Source organism: Podarcis filfolensis (genome assembly GCF_964270895.1).
Source record: "Podarcis filfolensis genome assembly, chromosome: 1".
Lineage (NCBI taxonomy): Eukaryota > Metazoa > Chordata > Lepidosauria > Squamata > Lacertidae > Podarcis > Podarcis filfolensis.
In genome coordinates, this window is record NC_139604.1 from 30,442,636 (window position 1) to 30,467,797 (window position 25,162).

General features: G+C 42.5%; 1 protein-coding gene across 10 annotated transcripts in view; it reads right to left on the bottom strand.

Moving 5' to 3' along the window:
• Nucleotides 1–3,128: 3,128 nt before the first annotated feature.
• The window catches only part of TANK (TRAF family member associated NFKB activator), a 36,102-nt gene continuing 14,068 nt past the window's right edge, over nt 3,129–25,162 (bottom strand). For 7 of the 10 annotated variants that reach the window (XM_083579437.1, XM_083579434.1, XM_083579440.1 and 4 more), the window contains 7 exons: nt 23,779–23,887; nt 22,886–22,986; nt 15,823–16,002; nt 14,663–14,736; nt 13,497–13,615; nt 10,951–11,519; nt 3,129–5,861 (listed from right to left, as the gene is read on the bottom strand). In XM_083579437.1, coding sequence (XP_083435563.1) covers nt 5,688–5,861; nt 10,951–11,519; nt 13,497–13,615; nt 14,663–14,736; nt 15,823–16,002; nt 22,886–22,986; nt 23,779–23,887 — 1,326 coding nt within the window. In that variant the 3' untranslated portion in view covers nt 3,129–5,687. The remainder of the gene's footprint in view (nt 5,862–10,950; nt 11,520–13,496; nt 13,616–14,662; nt 14,737–15,822; nt 16,003–22,885; nt 22,987–23,778; nt 23,888–25,162) is intronic. The other 3 variants (XM_083579443.1, XM_083579442.1, XM_083579435.1) reach the window with 1 other exon arrangement.

Consider the following 25,162-nt stretch of genomic DNA (forward strand, 5'->3'; position numbering starts at 1 on the left):
GCATGCAGCAGCGCTCGCAAGCCCGGCTCCATTGTTTTAACACCTCCCCTCTCCTCCGCGCCAATCTGTCACCGTTCAGCAGGCGAACGCGGCTGCCTCGAACGCGGCTGCCTCAAATGAGACGGATAATTAGCTGCCCCGCACGAATGGCGCACTCTTCTCACCCCTGATTGCTATCACCTTCTTGCTCCTGGCAGTTTTGACACCTCGTAATCAGCCTGCTGCTTTTTCCTCTTTTCTTTCCCTATTTCTGATTCCGTCCCCCCCACCCACCCCCGTTTTCCTTCAGGTTCCCCCCTCCCCTTTTCTTCTTTTTTTAAATAATAAAAAATAAATAAAAAAGTAAAATAAATGCAACGCCAGTTGCCATTTGGATTGAGCCTCCTCTGCTGAGTTAACCTTGCATGAATCGTAAGGAAAGAGGAGGGGAAGAGGATGTCGGAGGGCGACAAAAGCGCTTCTCCTCCGGGGCGCGCGCGTATTTTGAGGTGGCGCGGGCAGCTGTGTCGCTCGGCTGCTTGTGCCTGGTAGCCTCGGCGACTCGGGTAGCGGAACAGGCTTTTGTGGTGTCGTGGTGGTGGTGATTGTGATGACCCCCACCCTACGCCCCCTGCTCAGCTTCCCTCTCCATGTTCTGGGGGTCGAAAGAGAAAGGCTTGGGCCTGTGCGCGCCAAAGGAGAGAGTGAGAGCCAGCTTTCCGCAGCGCGCCCCCTTTAGTCGACAGAGCGGCGCTACAAGCGGGGAGAGAAAGGCGCGCGCCCGCGCCTCCGCGCGCCCCTGCACCAAACCCCTGGCAAATGTCAAATGGCTGATTTAATCTAATCTAAAGTTTATTGGCGGGCTCCGAAGGCGAAGGGGGAAAAAGAAGCCCAAGCTGAGTGTGGCAATAAACAGACTGCAGAGGGAACCTCCAGAAAAGGACAGAGCTGAGACCTCAAATTAATGTACTAAATTTCCCTTCGAAGATCGCACCCCCTCGATGAACTAGTGGAATCTGTCACAAGTGTGTTTCCCTCGCTCCTCTAACGAGCGGTGACAGTCTAATTACTGGAGCTACAAGCAGCTGGCGAGGTAGCCAGAGAGAGGGAGAGAAAAGGTGTGTGTGGGAGAGCGAGCTCACACATGCAATAAATACATATATGCTAAAGGAAAGACCTGTGCACGGAGCAGCCACGGTTGTGGGAACCTCACCTCAGCACCAGTCTCTCCTCTCCCACTGATGGGAAGCCTAAGTCAGCTCTGGGAGGCTCAAATCCACTGGCACCTGAAGTGTGCTTTGTGGGTCCAACTATGGTTAAAAAGATGCACATGTCTCTTGTGAGGTGTGGGGAGCAAAAAGGAAGACCAGCACCTTTGAGAAGGTGGAAGAAAGCAGGGACAAAATGTCTTTTTTTGGCTCTGCCGCTCCCACTCTGCTTTCCTCCACTACTTGAAAAAATAATTTGTATCCCTGTTGGGCTCAATCCTCTTTTTCGGAGTATTAGTGTTTCCTACTGCCTGCGCTTCCCCTGGTGAGCATAATAAAGCAGATGTCCCCGCTGGCAGCAGTAGCAGAAATAGTCATTCGCCCTCAAAAAGTTGCGTTAGACTGGAGGGTGCTCAGGGTGCAAATTTACTTGCCCACCAGCACCTAATTGGAGCAATGTATCAACTTTCCCCAGGCATTTGGGTAATGCCAATGATTGAATCCCCCCATCTACTTATGTTCTTAATTATGCTTACGTATTTTTATTATTGTACTTTACTTTCTGCTATAAATTTCTAAGCGACTTTTTATCATGAGAAGCGATTCATAAATTTAAATATGCAGCATTCTAAAAAGATGCAAAATTTGCATTGTATGGAATTTTGTATAAGCTAAAGATGAAGTAGCTGCTGTACCCTCATAGCATCTGATTTTAAGATGCCTAAGCTTACTTATTCTTTGCTTGCTTGTTAGATCCGCTACCAAGTTCACTCAACTGAAAGGGAGATGCCAGAGGATACTTTGAGGCCCAGATTCAACTAATGCAGTGTGCAGGTGGAAGCCTGCAAAAGGGTTCCTGCTAGTAGTGCAATGGGTCTTTCCCCCTCCAAATCTGCTCCAGCGGGGAGAACCCTCCAGAATACATGTGTGTGGGGGGGGGGACCATTCTTTGCAGCATGGAGAAATATGCTGACTGAAAGATCAGAAGAGCACAATGTTGACTTCCTCTCAAATATAAATTAAGTCAACTGCTTTGCAGCCCTTCCTTGATCTTTCATACACTGGACTGTTGGTGTATCTTAAGAGCTGGAAGATGAAGAAGGAATGTGAAAGCTTCTAGAAACTGATATGCAACCAAGTGTTTCACCCCTAACAGAAAAGCTCCAGTACAGAGCTTCAGCTAGTCAGCCTTGCAGGATACTATCTAAGCCAGCCTTTCTCAACCTGTGGGTCCCCAGATGTTGAACTACAACTCCCATCACCCCTAGCTAGCAAGGCCACAGCTCAGGGATGATGGGAGTTGTAGTCCAACAACATCTGGGGACCCACAGGTTGAGAACCGATGGTAGGGAACCTGTGACCCTCCCTTCAATTGTTAAAATACAATTTCCACCAGCTAAGGGAACTAGGCAAGCAGATGGAATAGGAGTCCCAACAAGAAGGTCACAGATTCCCCATCCCTACACTTAAGATGTAAGGGGGCCAAAGCAAGCAAGCTCATTCCAGCCCATTTTCATTTTTTCTACCTAACTCTCAGTGTTTGTAGTACCTTACTGGCCTGTTTCTATTTGTTTTCTTGTTTTGGATGGGGAATCCCCCCCTTTAATGCTGTGTTTTTGAAAAACATTTTTAGTACTTCTGGGGATTCTGCTATCCCACTTGTTTCTGCCAGCTCTGTTCCTTCATGTAGAGAGAGTGATATGTGCCAGCTCACAGGAAATATAGGAAGGGAATATGTGTAGAGAGAAACCTAGGCAATGCAAAATACATGACTTAAAAAAAAATAATCCAGTTAGCCCTTTATTATACTGCCATCACATCTTACTACTTTTAAATTCAAGATGAAGGCCCTTTTTCAAGAAATTTGGTTCGTTCTCTTTCCAGAGTACACCCTGAAGAGCACAATTCATAAGCAAGTCTAAAGAAAAGTCTCAGAACGTGTTATGTCATACATGGATTTGTAAAAGGCTTGGCCTGGTAGTTTTATCGGAGTAAGACCAAACACACATTCTGGGTCACACCAGAGCCAAAACCCTGCACAATGCAGTTTATTTTAGCACAAAGGCAGTTAACAGTTTTTCAGAAACAGATGAGAGGCCGTAACCAAAGTTGTACAGAAATGTCTATATATCCAAATGAGTTAAAATTATGCAAGACATCCGGGTTTTCTCCATCCTTTCGATTTGCAAAATTGGGACTTTTATGTAAATACTAAACATTTGGGAAAAGTGAAGAAATTTAGATATTAACAGCATATACAGACAGTTTTTAAACTCCTAACTATATAAAATTATTACATCTGGACAAAAAAAACCCCCAACAGTCCAAGATTATCACGTTGCAAACATGATCAGCTTGTTGAAAAATATTATACTGTTGGGGGGGGGGGGGCTTGAAGTGTCTCAGGTAAAGCCTGATGGCTATAAAACACTCAGAATTAACAACTTATTTCACCTCTAAAATGGGAATGTTTTGTTTTTTTAAAAACACTCACCACAAACCTCCCCATGCAATACCCCAATAAAGCTAAATGTTTGTGTACTCATTATATATTATGAAAGTCTTATACAATGTTCATCTCAGTCCCACTTAACTGGCAAGACATGTTTTTTGACGCAAACAGGGCCATCTACTGTTCTGACATTAACTACTTATATTGCCAGATCATTGACAAGCCTAGTCCAATATTGCCTCTACTGTCTGGCAGATGATGTTCTCTGCTCTATTGCTGGCTTACGGCTGCTCCCTGCAACTCCTGGGCCCTTCATCTACTGACAACTCTGGAGGCCTCAGGTCCTCCCACTGCCCACCAACACCAAGACTGGCAGCCATTTCTGCCTGCTCAATTGGCAGGAATTAAGGCATGCTTCCAGCTTCCTAAAGCTGGGAGAGGGGGATAAGGAAGGGGTAAAGGTAATGGCGAGGAAAATACAAAAGAGCTGCCTGGGAAATTAGGGGCTTTGTGAAGGATGGACCTAGGATCCCTAGCTTCCCTCAAGATGCCTGGGAAGGTAAGTATAGGAACACAGGATGCTTCCTTATATCAAGCCATACCACACTCAGTACTGTTTGTACTGACTAGTACTTATTTGCCACGTTTTTCAGCCCTATCAGGAAATGCCAGGGATTGACAGTGGTGTCTTCTGCATGCCAATAATATGCTCTGCTATCGCGCTACCACTTTTCTCCACAAAGTTAACATTTATTGCAAGCAAATGCTATTATCCTCTACTGATACTTATCAACTATACCGGATAGGGGAATGGGGAAATCCACATAGAAACAGGTTCCCTGTGTGAGACTGCCTTCTCCACACCCAAAATTAAAGAGCTTGATTACACATCATCGCAAAGTCAGTGACCTGGCTTACACAGTTTACAAATCACAGGGTGAATTTGTTTCAGTTTAGGCACCATCTTCTTCCCTTTGCAACAGGGACTTTTTGTTTTGTTTTTTAGATTGGAAGACACACAAACACTGATTGTGCGAGTCCAATATTTATGGGGTAAACACGACACCATAGGTCAGTTTGAATATTCTATGCTAGCCTTAAACAATGGAATTTATGTTTCAGGAACAGGAATCCGCATTCCCAGAGGCAGTTTTGTTACTATAGCAGTGATATAATTTAAGTGAGATCACCTATGTGAGACCACTCACCAATCCTGAAAAAGGACAAAGCGAAACAGCAAAGCCCTGCTCTAGCTAACTTTTTATTCTGCTCCAAACATCCTCCTAGAAAATTGCTTGATGGCCACTAGTCATGGTTAATGTCTTTACTAAAGGCGCTGATCCATTTATGTGGAGCACTGGCACACTTAGGACCAGTAGCCAAGAAGGATGGGCCACTGGGCCACTAACACTAACTGCAAATGAGCCAGCCCATATGGCAAATGCATTTCTATGTGATAGGATCAGCACAGAATAAGAACACAATTAAGGGTGCAATTCTAAACCAGGTGGAAAGTGAAGCTCCATTCTGGACACCTCTGACTAATTCATCTTCCCAAAGCCCCCCCTCCCCCTTACAAACCTGGTGCACGGGTGGGGGAGCTGAATTGCTCTGAAAGCACTGCATCACATCTGTTTCTAGCTGGAGTTCAGTACTGTATCATTCACGATGGCAAAAGTAAATATTTGTTTCGATGGTCAAAAAGATTGCAGTGAATAAAAGTGAAAGCAAAGGCACAATGGTGTTATAGTTACAAAGTCAAGTCCTTCTCCCCCCCCCCTCGACCAGATAGTCACAATCTTCAGTTCTTCCCAACCCCTGTTCTCAGGAAGATATGCCTTTGCTGGTGGCATTGCAGTTATTTTCCTTTTATGCATTTGAAATTGGCTTAAATCGTATTAACACAGCTCCGGGTCGGTTCTGGTACAGACGTTGCGCAAAGCTCTGGAATTACAATGCGCAGTTGGGCTGGAATCAAAGTACAGCAACACCTGGTTTCAACAACAACAGCAGCAGCAACAACAACAAAAATCTGTACTCCGGTGACACTAGGACTTCAAGTTGAAGTGTGAATTCAGATGCCTCAGAAAGTCCTCTGATGTACTAGATGGCGGAAAAACTTTCTGACAGAATTCACATATTCCAGTCTGATCAAGTTCCGAGTCTGCAGAAGGAAGTGCCAATACATCATTGTCTTGAGTGTGATATGGCTCCCAGAGCGGCTGTAAGAAGCAGAGGGTAGAAAAAAAAAGAGTTATGAACACAAATATTTCACCAGCTAGGGATGGCTGATGTTGCTGCTACGTACATCTAAATATGCGGCCTTTCATTTGACTAAAGAATGTGCTTTGTGTTTAGAAAAACAAAGCAAATGAATGCTCCTAGAATGAAATCTTGCCAATATTTTCATCAGCTAAAACATTTATTCTTGATAATTGTGGATTGATAAATGCATATACTATACTTTCCTATTTCAATGCATGTTTATATCAGGGCACCGATATTCAAATTACATGAGCATTACGACTGAAGTGGTACCCCCATTTTAAAAATAAACACCAAGAAAATATACCTTACCAATCACTTTGATCATGTAACTTATGAGGGCAGACAAGCAACTTGGATTTGGAGCTGGAACAAGCAACTCGGGCTCAGAAGGCTTTTTAAAAATAAAATGTATATAATTTATATATCTAATGTGTGAACGTGTGCATATGTACATGTGAGTGTGAGCATACAAAGCCTCTATGTCATTCATATGTACCAGTATCTGAAAAATTCTGAAGCAAAGTGGTTTATTAAAAAAAAAGGGGGGGCACTCACAATTTCTCTGAGTAATTTTTTTGTCTAAACAATATTTAATACTGGCCACACCACAACGCCTTAGCAGATTTCTATTGTGGCCTTTTTTCTTTTTACTCTGGTCAGTCATCAATCCACGAAGAACACAGGCTAATTAGGTGTAATTACACCAAGTTCTAACAAACAGTCTACTTTTCTGTTGGTGTAAATTGCTTCGGAAACCTGTCTAGGCACTGACGCATGTTTTAAATATCACTGCGGAAGTGTGCTTTTAATTACTTATTTGCAACTCCACCTTGATTTAAACTGGCAGTTTTAATAACTGTAATAGGAGTCATGACTAGATGGCCACAATATGCATGCTGTATTTGAAATATTTGATCAAATTCACACCAGCTGGAGGGCCTTAGCTTGCAAGTGTTTTACTCACTGAGTTTTGAGCTTGATTCAGGCAGGTTCTACTGCAGGGCTGTTGCCTAACACACATTTATTCACGATTTTTATTATTTTATTGTAGATGGCATTCAGCTGCTACTGTAATTTTTATTTTGGATCTCTGCTGGTAATCCCACCCAATAAAAGTATGGCTATGAATATTTGCAAGAATGTTATTGTTAGAAGTGTGAACCAATTAATTATATGCCTTTTAACTGACTGAAGTTGTGGTAACATGAGAACTGATTGGATTAATCAATGCCGGTGCTTATTTTTAAGATACTGAAGAAAGCATGCACTTAAAAACATGGCTTTCAGTTTGTGAGCTAAGCTACAGGCGCTTGCAGTCCTAAAGATGAATTATAGCTCAAAATAAATTAAACTATGCAACCTTCCCCCTGCCAAATAACACTCGTGCAAATGTTGAAGTGTTGTGTTGAACTGGAGCTACGTGCACACATTTACATGGATGAAAATGCTCTTAACGTTTGTTTGTCTCAAAATCAGGAGCCCCGCTTGCTAGACTAGCTCCCCAGACGACACAGAATGAAGGGATGAATCAAAATCCTAATTCTTCAATTCAATCTCTACTCCTGTTTTCAGTATTACAGTTTTCAATCCAGGTGTTTAAGAAACTGCTATATACTAAGGAAGCAGGCTCAAGTTTTTATATTTAGTGTCTGCAAGGAAGAGCTAAATTTATTACATCAGCTGAGAGCCACAGCTCTAATGACTTACGGTTGCCAATTACACTGCATTAAAGTTTCCTCTCCTCGTTGTTATTTGTTAACGCATGTACTAAATGCATGACAGAAAGCTCTTGTCTACAGGAGGGGTGGGAGAGAATATCAGGCAAGTAAGATGGCACTATCAGGATGTCAGCAATGGTGAATAGTATAGAACAAGGACTTATGTGTCTTCAACCTGGCCATTTTTTACCATGCAAACAGGATGGTGGGCTGACCCAAGCTGTCTTTGTGTGAAAGTGAAGCTATGTTCTCCATCAGGAATTGCTGTCACTGTCTTACAAAGTACATTTCAAATCAGACCCTGCAAAGGTTTTCAGGCCAGCTCTACAGTTCGTATGGGCAAGCATGAGGCTATCATCGCAGCTCTCTCAGTAACAGGCACAGAGCCCTTTTAACATGCCTTGTGAATTGGGACCCTTATTTTTAAGCAAGTATTTTGTGACTCCATTTTTCACATTTTCCCTACTGCTGCTATAAAAAAAGGGGGGGGGGGCTAAGCACACATTTTCAAATGATGGAAACTTTCTGCAACCTATTGCTAACTGGACTCGAAGTGATGAGATTTTGCATCTGTTAAAAAAAATCACCCTTAAACTATAAAGGTACGAAAACATTTAGGAAGCAACAAGAAAGGTAACAAAATGTTTAGCAAATCTATGCAGCTGTCAATTTAGAAGATTTTAAAGGAACAGTGGCTTTTTTTTGCCTAGGTGATTAGAGAAAATGCACAACTTTAATCAAAGACCTTCCTGTATACAACGAACCAATATCGGAAGTATTTTCTGTCACCAGTTGTCTCTCCAAATGTAGACACATAAAATATCAAGGCTTCCTGGCTACTACTAAATTATAGCACAGGCCACTTATATTTTAAAATGTAAGCTTTTCCTTATTTTTCAAGTATATGAATTTTTATAGTCTCACGCCCTGCACATTCTGACAGTTCAACACCAATTCTTATGCACTTTTAAAGCTGCATGCTTCTCTATCAACTTGCAATCACATACCAGCTGTTTCACATGCTTTAATATACAATGCAGAGTGCCATCTACTGAGAAATGAATAGTTAAAAAAACAAGCAGGAGACATGATGGAGAAAAAGAGGAAGAAGAACGAACAGATGATTTACAAACCACAGGAATCTCAGTGGTAACAGAAGAAATAGTTTCATTTGCTTTGATCCAGCCCAACTCAGAATTTGGTGCGGTAAAGACAAAAGCAAAAACTATCCAGGCATCAAATAATTCAAATGCAAAATCTAGAGCCCTAATATAGGATGAAAAAGGAAACTAGTATGAATGTATAATAAATAGTGCATTACCAAACTGCAGGTCATCATTATTATTTTAGGATGTAATAGACTGAAGGCACACTCAGGAATTTGGGCATATGTGTCTAAAATTAAGAATGCTACAATGAACTTGGGAAAAAGTAAGAGGTGTAGCTCATTAAATCTTCAATAATTTGTAGCAAGGATCCATTACTCATAAAAGTGGTGACTGTAATTCATGACTACATTAACACTACGCAGTGTGATCAATATGCCTCTTAAAACCTGCGCACGCTTGCACTTTAATTCATCGGCTTTCAACAGGGTTAGTCGATTTAGATGACAGTAACGCCACGGTAAGTATGTTAAGCAGATCACAGCAGAGTTTTTAAGAGGTATTTACAAAAAATGACGGGCATGCTTATCAGTTTTAATATGGATCATTTCAGATCAAATTGTATCCTCTCATTCTGTGACTGCCAAAAATGGCAGATCACCATCAAATAAGTTCACATGGGTTTAAACCAGATGCAGCACATGGGTTTAAACCTGCCAAGTTCCAAGGGGTTAACTTCCTATAAGTGTGTATAGGATTTCAGCCTAAAAAACCCAAAGGAGGTCCAATCTGTCACTAGCAACAGATCTTGAGAGGCCACCTCCCTTTTTCTTAAACATTAGAGAGGCAGTGCCATGAGGGAGGAGAGAGAGAAAGAAAATAAGAAAATTGGGGGTAGGGGAAGAAGCAGCCTGCAGTGCGGGGTGGAAAGAAAGGAGTAGACAAATGGATGGGAGAATAGCAAGTAGCCAAATAACTTTTTTTGGTGAGGTTTGAGGAATCCAAGACGGAGTCACTTCCGAACTGAAGCCATACACATTGCCTGCTCACAAAACTGCCTAATGTGGAAGGATTACATGCACACAAAAATTCAGCAGAAAGCTAAAATAAACAAACATTGGTTTTGTACATATGAAGCATGAACATTTATCAACTTAGAACTGACCCTGGAACACGGAAATGTGCGTGCACGTGTCTTTCATCAGCTTCTCGCTCCATATTAAAAAAGCAGTTGTGTGATATATGCAAGGGCTTTTTTTAAAAAAAAAAAATCCTCTGTGCACATAATCCACAGCAGACTCCCAAAGCATGGATGAGAAGAAGCAGTGTGCAATGGTTAGAGCGACAGGTTATGGCCTGAGAATACATTGAGTTCAAGCCCCCATTCAGCCTTGACTCTCGGTCACTTTCTCAGCCTAAGCTACCACAATGGGCTAGGAACATAGGAATCAGGCTCCTACTAGATCAGACTATTTGTCCAAATAGCCCTGTACTGGCAGCCCTGTACAGTTTGCCGGGCAGAGATGTGTCTTTCCCATCACCTTCTTTTAATGGGAGGTGCCAGGGACTAAATCTGCGAACTCCTGCATGCACTGAGCTATGAGATGATAAAAGGGGTGGGAGAAAAACATATAGGCACAAATAGAGAAAAGGCAGAATAAAAATGTAATAAAAAACCAAACAAAAAGAGCTTCCCTGTTTTCTACAATCCCAGAGATGACTATGCACACGCACCTACAATGTGCACACAGAAATGCCTGGAACCGGTGCACAGCAAGAAAACCTGCACTGACTGGAAGAGAGGTTTGTACAACAGACTGCCTGTGTGGGCATTTGGCCTGGGGTCTACATACAAGACACGAGCTTAAATATACTCTTCAGTCATTCAAATATCCCTAGTTAGAAGGCCCAAAAAGATTAACTTGCAGCTTAGTTTCAAAGCATGCTGCATCAGCAGATGGAAGGCTTAGAATAGGGAATACCGGCTGCCGGTCTAAACACAATATCACAAATTATGACATTACAGTGGTGGCACAATGATATCAGGCCGTTGTGCTAATGCAAACGCTTTGAATCAGAGCAGCGGACTGATGGGATAATAAATATTGCACCGGGTACACAGTAGGTTGAGCAAGTTCAGCTACCTGCTCAGTTTTACAGCTTTACAGAATCATCACCATCATATGTAAACACAAAAGGAAATGGGAAACAGCAGATACCTGCTGAGGGACTCCAACAGGGCTCTTGTTATCTTCTAAAGACGGAAGTTTTATTTCAGGGATATCTTCATCTGGAAAGACAGTGGCTCCAAAGTTGTATGCATAAGGCACTTGAAAACACAGAGGGCTGTCCAAAGGACTCTGAACGAGTGCGTTTGTGTGGGCGGCTGAAGATTTGGCTGGCAGGTTATGTGCGGCTGAAGTGCTTGAGTCAGTGCCATGGCCCTCAAACATGTTGCGCTTCACCTCGCTGTAGCTCTTGTCCTGGTCTCCAAGGTCCCTATGAAACGGCTGATCTGGGAGCATGTTCTCAGTCATCACAAGGCAAGGGATTCTTGGAGCATCCGGGGTGCTCTCCAAGAAAGCAGCATCGTTGTCTATGGGCGGGAACTTGACATTAAACTGAGAAAGGGACTCCACAGAGTTTTCTTCCTCATCCTGCCCCATCCCGCTTGGAGTGGTGGGTGGGAAGTGTGGGGCACCTCTGTTTAGATCCTTTTTAACCCAAGGATTACAGAGGTCATCTGCTTGTTCATCAGTGCACTGGATAGGCGTGGAGAATGGAATTTCTGTAAAGACAGGTGAAAAGGAAATGATTAAACAGTACCTAAGTCTCTGGTTTAAAGCACGTAACTTCAACTGCCTGACAAATTTAATTTCCCCAAAGACCAGCACGGTCAGTTTATCAGTTTGACACACCACAGACTGATACTGTGACTCTTCCATGCCAACTCATTGGCTCTCCTATACAAGAATAAAATTTGCCAGAACTCTTGTTTGGGGCCAAAATTTCAAGCCCTGCAATTGCCCTTGTGCCTTGCCATCCCCAACGCTCTCCACTAACAAGATTTATATACCGCTTAACCAACAAAACTTCTAAGCAGTTTCCCTAAAATGTTAAGATTTAAATTTTAGATACACTATATTTCATTTCCATAAACTATTAGATAATATTAGATATTTAAAAACAAGTTAGGCTAAAACTTTCAAAATAAAATCCATTCGCCAGACTTGTTTTTCAGGAGGGTGGCTGGGTCTCTCTCACTACTTAAGATAGAATATAATGATGATATTTATATTCCATGTTATACAGAAAGCATTTTCTAGACACTATGAATAACTCTACCTATTATTGTGATTTCATTTTGGCAAGAATTGGGTTGCGTCACAGATAATTTGTCTCTAGCTGAGGAATGACAGGTGACTGGATTGGTGTGTGTGTGTGTTTCTTAACAAACTGTGGCTTATGCAACCATTTCAACACACGCCTAGTGTCTAGCCGTGCACATCCATTTGCCACAGGCTGCCTTCAGCCCACTTTTGGCAAGCTACAAAAAAAGCAACTTAAATGTAGGTTAACTGTGGCGCACCGAAAAGGCAAACCTGAACTGAACTGATCCCTCGAGTGAGCGGTACATGGCTATCACCAGCTCAACACATGCTGGCCTCCTCCTATGGATGCTGCACAATGAAGTTAGCTGTAAATGCCAGTACTAGAAATTAGGTGCAGTTACTGTTAGATGGCAAAAGTGTGGCATACAAGGTTTTGAGCAGCAACAAAACCAGTGGTTTAGATCAAAGATGCTCCCCAGAAGCCTCTAACCAGTCGTTGTTGGGAGTGCTGGTGTTGGTCTCTTATGAGAAGGATTGAAAAATGTTTATAAAATAAAGACATTAAACAGAATTAGGCTGCAATCCAATACCCAGTTACCTGGGAGCAAGCCTCACTGAACTCAGTGGGGATTCATTCTAAGCAGACATGCCTAGCACTGCATGCCTTCATCTCCAAAACAAAATGCATTAATTCAAAGTGCATGCAATGAGCTCAGAGCATTGCTGCACAAGCCCTGCCGAAATCAGTTTACATTACAGACAGGTGCTCCGCTCTCCTGCTTCAACAGAAATTGAGCATCTAAGGTTGTGCGGCAAACCGCAGCGAGGCATACACAAAGCAGATATTAAAATGCACTCCGATAGGTATCTGCATCCTCGCCTTTCCACACAACAGGCCAAAAACCTGCCGTATAAATTCCGATCTATATTTTTGCTCCTAGCCAGATAACTAAAGGCAGCGTCACTGATCATGTTGTTATCAAACGGAGGTGATCTCTGTACGACAGATAGGTGTGTGAGAGAGAGAAAACAGGGGCAGCCTTCACTGGCGAAGGGAAGAAAGAGAGTTCACTGTGTTGCAAGCAGATAGGTAAAAAAAAACAAGGCAACCGGCAGCTTCTCAAGACATGCACTCGCAGCAAAATGAACAGTCACATCACACTGCACAAGTGGCGTGTGTGTGTGCGCGCGAGCTCTCTCTCTCTCTCTTTTTCTATCAGACACACACACATTTCTTTTTATATTTCGGTCACCAGGGTTATTGCAATGTAGGACCATTTCATCAATTATAGAGCGCCACACAGAAGTCAGGGCAAGTCCCGGGTAGCGTTGGAAAGCGTATGCATCATATAGATCACATTCCAAAAATGAAGCATGTTTTCCCCCCCAATTGAAACAGCTGAATCACAGTAAGAGCTGCAGTAAAGCGATACCAGTTACAGGTTCTCTCCGTAGTTTAAATTTACTCAGCTGGTCCGTCTGTGCTTTAGCTAGTGCGCGTATGTGATGAAATTCTTCCTTCATGCCCCAGAAAACAGCCTCAAGTTCATCCCTTCCAAAAATAAAATAAATAAAAATACATTATTTCAGATATAAAGCACCACGTTCTGTTCCACTCTTTTGTCTTTATCAAGCCTAACCCTGGGAAATTTTGGCACCCGTTATACCTGAAAGCCAGACTCAGGGAATGGAAAAAGACGTGATGTACGAGATCTGCGACCTGATATTGCAGCATTGTTGTTTTTTTATAGAAAAACAATAATCTGTAAAGCAGCCGGCATGTGTGTTGTTGTCTCCCATTTTGACTGCATTTAACCATTTCCCCCTGCACAGTCTCCTCGATCTAAATGGCTGCTATGACCCCCTCTGGGGAAAACAAACATATAGGCATGGCATAGGTACTGCACTCATCTTTTTTTCTCTCTCTCTTTTTCCAATAGGCCTTAATACCAGGGACTGGGAGCCAGTTTATACTAGGGAAACGGTGCAGATAGATGTGTGCTAAAATCGCAAGCACCGTTGCTCTGATTAAAACAACAACAACAACACAGAGTGCTCCAAGAACGGCTGTGTGCACCTTTCACAAAGCAGTCTCTGCCATGGATGGAGACAGACAAACCCTGAGCAGGGCTGCACAAGAGGCCCTAGTAGGGCAGGTAGTGGCAGACTTTGCCCGTTCCCCCTCCATAGTGATAGAAGCTCTGCATTGGGGAGCTCCAGCTCAGCTCCCAAGTCCCTCCTTGAGAGAATGCCCAGGTGAAAAGAGGTTCATGAACACTAAAGGGGGCAAGCGAGGGCACAGGGAGCCAGCCACTTGATCTTCCATCCTGACTTCACATTCAGGGGACAGAGAAAGGGATGAGGGCGGTGCTGAGGCACAGGGTGCAGCCACTCCTTTGACCAAACCTGCCGATGCTCAAAAGTGGCTCTAGATACCTTTTTTCAATATTTAGCAGTGGCAAGGGAGAACAGGAGCGCTCCTGACTTTTTAAAAATCAGAAAACAAGGGTAAACATGAGATGACTACTAAAAAGAAAACAGGTTCCTTAAATAAATAAATAAATAAATAATAAGGGGGGGGGGAATAAGTGTGATGTACCTTTCACAGGCAGCCGTACCGAAGGCCCCCGGAGATAATTCCTGCCTAGATGAAGCATGTTTTCCATTCCTTGCCTTTTAAAAAAGATCGCAAGTATAAACAAAGGAAGAAGCTTGCATTTATAACAGCCTAACAAAATGAATCAACACATTAAACAGGCGCGTACAGTAGCAGCTTAACAATAGCACTAGCCTTCCCCTCCCCTTTTAATATAAACAAGTAAAATGCAATCGTTCTAAATAATGGCTTGGAAAATGTCTTAGATGGAAATTGAACATGTCCACATCCTCATTTACATGAAGGCACCAGAAGATTCCCAAAGTATTTGGGTGGATGTTGAGATGAGTGGGAGAGGCTATATACACTGATACAGAGCTTACACAGAGGACATAGTTAATCTGCAGCTCCAACAATTAATTCTCTGAGCTTCATTTCCTTTCCATTAGAAGATTTTGTCATTATTCACCCCCCTTTTTATGGAATATTTTTGCTTCAATGTTTTCTGGTATTTGATCCAATCCTCTTCAAACAAATGATAAAACTGGGACAGAGAGCCACATATTCTACACATCAAATCATAGCCATATATATATATATCTATATATATATATATATATATATATATATATATATATAGCCAGAAAACTATCAGCAGAGACTCTACTACATACCTTCAATAAGCTGGGCCAGGGCTGAGACCGTGTGTTTTATCATGCATGAAGAGAAGTTATTATATTTGACTACCACCTTGTGGGTTAGCACAGTATTACATGGGCGTTTTATTCAAAAGCCTGAAACTGAAGTTCTTACGATAATCCGTCTTTTATATGGCTTTCAGAAACTTTGAAAGGTTGTCTGGCAAAATGAAGCTAACGTATTTGTCTCTGAAGCACAAACACAAAAGGCAAGGCTGAATGTGCACTGGCTTTCCAAAACCATACTCCGCAACAGGTAGAAAAGCATTTGAAAAACGACTGCTTCCAAATTATATGCAAAAAGGGGGAGGGAATAGAGCATGTGCATAATACACATGCGCCAAAGAGCCCAAATACATGGCCTAATCCTCATTCTACAAGGATCATCTGCATGAACAATTTCCATATGCATACAGTGTTATTTATAGGGAGAGATTTGGGTCTCCCTCCCTTTGATAATCTTACCTCTTTCTCGTTTCTTGGTCCTGGCATGGAAATTTGTGCCTCACTTATTTCTTTCAGCTGTTTCTTCAGAAGCCGTATTTCATCTTCTTTGATGGCGATAATAGATTCAAATTTCTTTTCTTTTAAATTGCTTTCCTCTTCGGTTTCTTTTAACTTTACACTCTCACCGTCCAATTGTTCCTGAAACAGAAAGAAGCACATACAGCACAGTTGGCTAATTTCTCAGTCTTTGAGGAATGCCGTGACAGAATAGACTACTACAGGCTAAATTAAGTCTTGGCAATCTGTGAAAAAGGCAAATTCCACGTCAGGGATCATTAGGGAAAGGATCGAAAACAAAAGCTGCCAAAATCACTAACACCTTTGTGCAGATGTATGGCCCCACCCAGTACAGTACTTGGAATCTGGCATACAGTTCTGGCTGGTGCACTTCCAAAAGGATATTGCAGATCTGGGAAAGGTTCAGAAAGGGGCAAGCAAAATGACCAGGTGGCTAAAGCAGCTCCCCTATGAGGAAAGGTTACAAGATTTGGGAATTCAAAGTATGGGGGGCAGTGGGGAGATAGGCAAGTGAGGTGTATAAATTTATTTATTTAGTTTGACTTACATGCTGCTTGCTTGTAAAGAACCTCAAAGTGGTTTACAAAAGCATTTCGTTTCTATGGGAAATTTCCAACCAGTGTGGTCTTGTAGCTATTTCGAATTCAGGCCAGTTTTAGCTTACCTTACTTCACTGTAGATGTTACACATGGGTGAAAACAGCACCCACCTCAAACATATAATTAGTTGTGGTACTCAAAATACAGCCTGATCCACACACTCGGATACCCTTGGCATTTTAGCAAATTTCCATCTCGTGTGGTGGAGGAAAATACTCTTTCCCGATAGATACCCTCCAAAAGCCAAAAATCATAAATATTCACTGGAGCAGGGGGACGGGATTTCTGAATCGAAGAAGTCTAATAGTTTGCTAAAAAATAAATACTATGGAGAAAGTAAGACAAAGAGAAGTCTTTCTGTCTCTTTCATAATACAAGAACGAGGAGGCCATCCAACAGAGGTGAACGCTGGGAGATTTAAAACAGACAAAATGTGCTTCCTCATAGAATCCTTTTGTTTAAATAACTGTTTTGTTGCAGATGCCTTTGTCACTTTGTGTGAAACACACAATTGAGCTATGGAATTTGCTATCATGATGGCCACCTATTTAAGATGCCTTTAAAACAGGATTAGACAAATTTGTGTATGATAAGGCTCTCTTTGGGGTTCAGCATGCCTCTGAATACTAGTTCATGTGGTGCCACAATGGGAGAGGGGTGAATGCGTTTGGGGGTTTCCTATAGACACCTGGTTGATACCGTAGCAAAAGAGATGCTGGACTAGAATGGTCTTCAGTCTGATCAAGCTGGTTCTTTCTTTATATATCCTTAAAATGAATTCAGCCCTGTACGCACTACCCCATCAGGTTAGGCTGAAATAATTAATAACCATTTATGGCAGCATGAAGTTACATCTCATTGTGGACAATTATTCAAAACAATTGTGCGTTATTTTGAATACTGAAAATAGTCACCGTAGCGGCGTGCATATTAGTGCCTATAAATGTGGGAAATGTTGTCTCATTCCATTTATACACTCTGCTCACTAATATTTAATTAGTTTTAGGATGTGCTGGAATCAAGATAAAGTACATTTAAAGAAGGTGACAATAGTCTTCAAGGGTTCTAATTTCTGGAACAGTTGGAATGTAGCTATTTAGCACTTAATGACTTAGGATTTTTGCAAGACTCAAGCTATAAAACTTCAAAAGGGGAGAAATTAAGGCTTTTAAAAAGTCGGCTCCTGTAATGTTAAACCATTAATTTTCTATATAGGATGACATTCTATACAAAAAGTGGGGGGGGGGGGGGAAAGACTCAGCAAGGAGTTGGGAAGAGAAAAACCATGAAGTTATAGCAGCAGCAAAACTGTCTTTTTTTTAAAGGCTGAATTTTCCAGCTCTCAAGGGTGTATGACATTTGTCAGTTTTTTGTTTTGTTTTTTACAAAAGGGAAACAGAACCATAATTCACTCAGCATGTGTGTGTAAACTCAATTTTATTTTTTTTGCAGGGTAAGTGGGAAAGAAAGGCACATGCAAGGCATAGTCAGAAACGAGGAAATAAACAGCGCCCTAGATTTTAAAAAATGACACAAAATCAGGGAGCTGATGCTGCAAAGGAAACTTGAGAGGTGTTGTGCTCCCATAGGGTTTTGTCTGTTTATACAATCACAACTAAAATATCTGAAATAAACTTGCTACTGCTCAAACTCTGAAAAATAAAACGATATTATCAAAATAAGCAACGCCCTTCACCAGACACTTATATTTGGTTTAAATAAAAAGGTTCATCTGACCGTAATGGCCCTTGATCCAGAGTGTGTTATTTGGCCAACACCGCTTACAGCTCATCCCACAATGCTGGTAAGTCCCTCCACTGAGAGCTGAGGGAAAGATTTCTTGCAGGAGTTTTGGCTCTCAGTCACACCATGCTAAATACCGTCCTTTTGTTATTGCTGCACTCCATGCCAATGGCAAAAATGACAGTAGCCTCATGAGAGATTTGCTCTTTAAGTGTAACGCAGGACCAAACGTAAAGGTTCTTGCAAGCAAGAGAAAAAGAGGGCTAGCAAATGTTCTTATAGCACCACCCTCTGCCTCATGAACTCCTTTTCCTTTTTGTGACTTCTACTGGGCTGAGGGGCCAATTCAAACACTTCATAGGAATGAAGGCCGCCAGCGTGTCTACCCAGTGTTAGGGGAAAGCGACTCCACGGAGCCAGCCGAGCTTGGTGCATCCCACACCCCACTCCAGGAGAGCCAGAAAAGGACCTTGCTGAGAAATACTGTTCTTTTTTGCGTCTAAGACAAGGTTTTTTCATGTTAAAATAATGTGGAAAAATTGGGGTCGTTGTATACATGAGTAGTGCAGAGGAGACAAGGGATTGTTTCCTACCGCGACCAGGAGATTGTAAGTGGTGATAGTGCGGGTGATTGGTGGCTGTGGCAATGGCTGCTGCTGAGGCAATTGTGTGGGTGATTTGCGGTGGCTGACGGCAAGCGGTCAGACGATTGGTGGCTTCTGTGTCGCATGCTATCGGAAGTGTTGGTCAGGCGGGTCAAGAACTCTGGGCAATCCTCCCCCCCAAAAAAGCTCAACAACTCTGGGCAATCTCCCCTCATTTTCTTAATTCTGAGTCTCCAAAAATAGGGGGCGTCTTATACACGGGGGCATCTTATACATGGGAAAATACAGTAGCTAAGCCCTGCCCATGCACCCAGAGCCCCACTGCCCCAGGCCATTGCTTCTCAGGCTTGTTGCTCCATGCGCAGCCCTGGCAGTCAGAACGGGTCTGGTGCTCAGCCAATTCTAACAGCGACAAAACAAAACAAAAGCGTACTCTCAACAGGAAGCCTCGGCAATCTCATCTCTCTCTCTCGGTGCCATCTCTCTGACAAGTGTAGCTGTTTCTAAACACCTGTTGGCTGCATTCACAATTTATATTTTAGGTGCGCTCTTTAAAAACGCAATGTGCGAAGTAATCCTAAGGCAATTACCTTCAATGACTCAGTGTCAGACGGAAAGAAACTCGGTAAGGTTACTAGGGACAGACGTGGTTTGATGCAATAGATGAAAGGGGCTTTTCTCTACAGTCACCTGTGGCTGCCCACTTAATCCCAGAGGTTTGATCACCCAAGCAATTTTCAGCTGGAAGTCTAGAAACGTGGCATCAAAGCACCACCCGTGTTCCATTAAAGTGAGCACAGTCGGACCTTGGTTGTTGAACGCCTTGGCACTCGGACGTTTTGGCTCCCAAACGCCGCAAACCCGGAAGTAAGTGTTCCAGTTTGCGAATGTTTTTCGGAAGCCAAACATCCGTTTCGCCTGTTGTCATTGTTTCCGGGACCAATCAGCCAATCATAAGCCGCACCTTGGTTTGCATCTGTTTAACAACCAAGGTATGACTGTATTGAAATGTTACAAGATCACACTTTCATCTCCAAAATGTGGTGTAGTGGTTAAGAGTGGTGGACTCGTAATCTGGTGAACCAGGTTCGCGTCTCCGCTCCTCCACATGCAGCTGCTGGGTGACCTTGGGCTAGTCACACTTCTCTGAAGTCTCTCAGCCTCACTCACCTCACAGAGTGTTTGTTATGGGGGAGGAAGGGAAAGGAGAATGTTAGCCGCTTTGAGACTCCTTTGGGTAGTGATAAAGCAGGATATCAAATCCAAACTCTTCTTCTTCTCTTCAAAGAGCCTTTGGCCATCGTGGCAAATTGTAGTCTTACCAGGAGGACTTAAATGGATTGCTCTAAGGCAGGCATATCCAACTGGTCAGTCGTGATCTACTGGTCCATCATGGGGTGTTCCTGGTCAATCTTGGGATCCTTAGCAATCACCAGCCCCCCCCCCAAAGCTTAACAACTCTGTTCTCTCCTCCTAAAAAAAAGCTGGGCAATGACAATGGGTAGCTCACTGCCAGTTTTATTATACCGGGAGTAGATCGCAGTGTCCAGATAGGTAGATGTGCCTGCTCTAAGACATGCCTTATGCGGCAACTCTTCCTATCTCAGTTCAGGGTTTTGTGGGCTACCACGTGATGGAGGTGAGCAGCAACTCCTTCTGGATTCAAGTCATTGTAACTCCAGTTTTATAAATCATATTTAGCAAGAAAGCTGTGACTATGTTAGCCTTCCCCCCCCATTAAACTTCATTGAATTGTTTTCATTATACACATAAAAACCCCAAAAATCTAAATAAAACCAAAACCAAAAAAAGGAAAGAGAAAATGCAAAGTCTGCTATCAAAGGTAGAACTTAACCCTTGTCTCCTACTATTAGCCTTTGAAAGCTTTTGTGAAATTGAAAATGGACATCAAGACTGGATTCAGACGTGGATCTAGCAACTAAGCACCATTTTCCCAATATTGGATTGTATGGGCCCATGTGCAGTCCTCTTGATGCATACAGAGTAAGGTGCATGCACATATCTTCCATCCTTGTCTTCCATCCTTTCTACCTTTTCTAAATTGGGTGCACAGATATCCATATTTATGCCTGTACAGATGTCATACCATGTGTGCGACCTGGGGGTGAACACGTGACCCTTCCAACATATTTATAGTATCGCTGATTTGTAACTGTGTAAAAGACTGAAGAACAATCTCAAAGATAAGCAAACAAAAACAGAATCAGAAGCGAAAAGAAGATTTTGGCACCGGAGTGTTCAAACATTATGCCTTGCAACCCAATCTGAGCACAACAGGTCTTAATTAAAAAAAAACAAAACACGTTGGAAAGAAGAACTTCACTTCCTGATCTGGTGTCATAAGAAAATTGTGTGTGTAGGGGGAAAAGGGGGGGGGGGAGAGATGAACTAGCTATAGTAAGTCAAGTCAATAAAAATTTAGCAGGTAGCACTAAAAAGCAAAAAAATGAGTACCCAGTGAGAACGAAAAAGGACAGAATGCTGGTTATAGGACACACTGCCACAGAGTGTGAGGAACTGTAAATATCACTGGTACCTTGGTTTATGAACAGTCCTGTTTACGAACGATTCTGTTTACAAACTCTGCAAAACCGGAAGTAGTGTTCTGGTTTGCAAACTTTACCTCGGTCTACGAACAGAAGCTGAATGGAGGAAGGGCACCAGCGACAGGAGGCATCATTAGGGAAAGTATGCCTTGGTTTAAGAACGGATTTGGTTTAAGAACGGACTTCAGGAATGGATTTAGTTCGTAAACTGAGGTACCACTGTATATGCATTCGTGAATAGACTTTGCATTTTCACAGAGCATTCTATGCACATCCAAAGCCAGTTGACAGCTTGCCATTTGAAATAGTGCAACTATGTAGGCAACTATTAAAGAACTATGTTGCTCCCCGCTGTTACCCACGTAACTACTCTGTTCTCAACTCATATTGCTGGCTATTCAAAGGTTTTTAGGAGGGCAAACTGATAGACTTCATAGCAGAGTGAGTCAAATGACGAGTGTCTTCAGCAAAACAAGGGTAAGAAAAATACACTTATAAAACGACACACTATCCATATCTGTATGAGTGCTGTGCCAAGAGTCTCTCCTGATTTTTCACTCTTTATCAATCAATGAGAAGAAAAGTTGCATTTGAAAATTATCAAAGGAGATAAAAACGTTGGTGAAAAATCTCGTGGGTGGGGTGCTTACCTTATCTTTGGGGTGACAGAGGGGCGTTTGTGAGCATCTTCTCTTTCATTCTACATCATCTCACTAATGGCCTGCATTCTGAAGTCTCCCCAGCTTCCCAAGTGTCAATTAAAGCCCAAGAAATGTTCCCATGGGACTTTTTCAAACGTGGAAGTGCGGGCAGCCAGGGAGGCTGCAGCACACTGGAGAAATGTTTATGGGAAAGAACAATGCACACACACCACCCCTTGGCCAGCTCAAAATGACAAGCTCAGCTGAAAACCGTGCACCACCTCAAATTCCAAAGAAATTTTCAAGTGCCCAGAGAAGGCAAAGAGAACTGGAAGCCTTTTCTGCAGAAGAAAACCTCGTTCCAGTTCCCTCCATTGCCAATTCTGCATTATCTGTAGCAACAAGATTTCTCATCTGCTGAACAAGCTGGAGACTTCAATGCCATTCAGATACGTAAAAAGAACACTGAAAAGAGTCACAGAACCAGATCATCAACTCTTCCACGTTGGCATAACTTGGGCAACTTCACCGTAAGCGCAGAAATTTACCAGGCTTAATCGATGATAAAGGAACAATAACAGGCACAAATGTGGATGTTGCAATAAGTCCCCCATCCTGACATGACTGCAAGGAGGTTGGAAGTTTTCACTTCCTTTTTAATTAACCATAGTTTGTGTGCCATCCGTACCCTAAGCTGTGCGATCTGTCGAAGCAAGCTCATGGTTTGAAGTTGGCTTGTTTCTAACAAACCATAATTACGATTCATCACAGTTTGTCTAGTTCAAATGTGATGCTTATCATGCCATTATTATTTTTATTTTAGAATTATCTTGTGAAAAGCATCCTACCTTTAAAAGCTTCTCTCTTTGCATTGCCAACTGCAGCTTTTCATACAGCTGATCAGCATTCAAGTTCAGTAACGTACCATTTCTTCTGGTTTCGCTGTCTTCTGGTAGGTGGTCATGCACATATGAAAAAAACCCAAACATAATGGTATTATCATACATGGCGTTTCACACATGGCATACAATAGGGAATCAAATAATGCAACTTCCACAAAATCAGGTTGGGATTGTTTTCGGTACACGCAGATAATCTCTATATAGGAAAATAAGTGCACACTAACATTTGAAGTACAGTGCAGTTTCCTCCTTAGATAGACAAGGCAGCAGTTTTGAGACTTGAGCATGCTTAACACAGTATAGCACTGCAATCTTCTTAAAATGATGCCTTCTAGGAACTGAAGAATGCCATGTGATATAAGTATTTATTTTCAACCTGCTCCTCTTAAAACTATTCAAACCCTTCATCCCCCATTCCTTTTTTCCTATGGAATGCTTTTTCTTTCTTTTTTCTCTCCCCCTTTATTATTTAGCTTTTTATACTCCCATTTTCTCTTTTCATACAACTGCCCACTCCTCTCTCCCTTATAGCTTCCTTCTCCAGAAGCAGGACTTTGCCAGGACACCCCAAGGCATGGTTCCAGAAGCAGGTGCTTGAAGGTATGAAGTGACCTAGACATTGTTCTCCTCAGCCCTTCACTACTGAGTAATCACAATCAGCAACCATTCACTGGCCCCTTAGTCCAGATACATGATAAAAAAAGCAGTTTGTGTTGGGGAAACCCAGTGGATTGTGGTGGTGTAGATAGATAGATAGATAGATAGATAGATAGATAGATAGATAGATAGATGATAGATAGATAGATAGATAGATAGATATAGATTTGAAAATTACCTACCTTTGTTGCAGCTCAAAGAAGCCAACTGTGAGTTAAGTTTTGTGACAGTGCTTGTAAGAAATACAATTTGGTTTTGTTGTTCACATATCTGCTTTTCATAGCTGTCTGTCTGTAAAGATAATTTAATTCGAAGTAGTCATTTTGTGACGACAACAGGCTAACACAGGGAAGTACAACACCTGGCTTTGTCACAGCAGCTATGCCCATTAAAAAAGTTATCACCTGTGTCATTGCTCTGGCTCTCCCTCTGTAGAAATTCCTATTTCCCTCCCTCTGCCTCTTTATTTATTTACTGCATTTTCATCCCGCCCTTTCTTCAGGGACAGGATCAAGGATTTCATTCCACCAACATATTGTCCTCACCACAACCCAGCGACGTAGGCCAACAGATATAGACTGGCCCAGGTTCACCCAGAGAGGCTCGTGGGCTGAATGCAGGCCTGTCTTCACAATTATCCAGCTCTCGTTTAGAAGTTAAGCCCTGTGCCATCACAGGGGTATACTGTGATGCCAAGTTATTGCCAAGTAAAAAGTCTGCCCTCTTGCATGATCAAAAATATTTGCTTGGGACATAGGAAGTTTGTCTTACACTGAATTAGACCATTGGTCCATATAGCTCCGTATTTAACTACACTGATTGGTAGTGGCTCTCCAGGATTCCTGACTGAGTTATCTCCCAGCTCTACTTTGAATTAAATGCCCCAGCCCCAGCCCTTCTCCAAAAGCTGGATAATGGAAACCCCATGATTTATTTAGCCACTTTCATTCTTCAGAGGGGAGGCAGAGGGGGAGAAAAATACCCTTTAAAACCCCCAATACACCCAAGAGTCTCCCTACAGCCTGATTCAAAATAAAGCACCAAAAAGCTGTTGCTTCACCAACCCATTAAAAAGCCAAAGAGCTCAGCATTTTCCAGCAGCCAAGGAGACCTCAGGAAACAGAAGAAGAAGAAAAAGTCACCAAGACCCAAATTGAAAATGTACAACAGCAATGTCTTGTCAACACTTCTGTACAGAGCACAGGCATGACAGCTAAAACAGACAGAAGAGAAGATGCTTTTGACAGCCAGCGTGCACAAATAATTCTTTTAAGAGTCAGATGGCAGCAACAAGTTACCGACTAGAAGATATACTTGACAACCAAACATCCCTCTACACCGAGCGCCATCTGGCTGAGATGACTCCGGCTTCTATGCATGACACAGTTCCAATCATCAAAGAGTAGCAAAACAAGCAGCCAATCAGCTACTTGCGGAATCAGCCATTGGCCACAAGCTGGAGGGTATGCCAACACAGAATCGAGAACATGGAGTAAAGGTGTGTGTGTTGGGGGAGAGAATAAGAATCAGAGCAAAGTCAACGTGTGTGGGTCATCTGAATTCCAA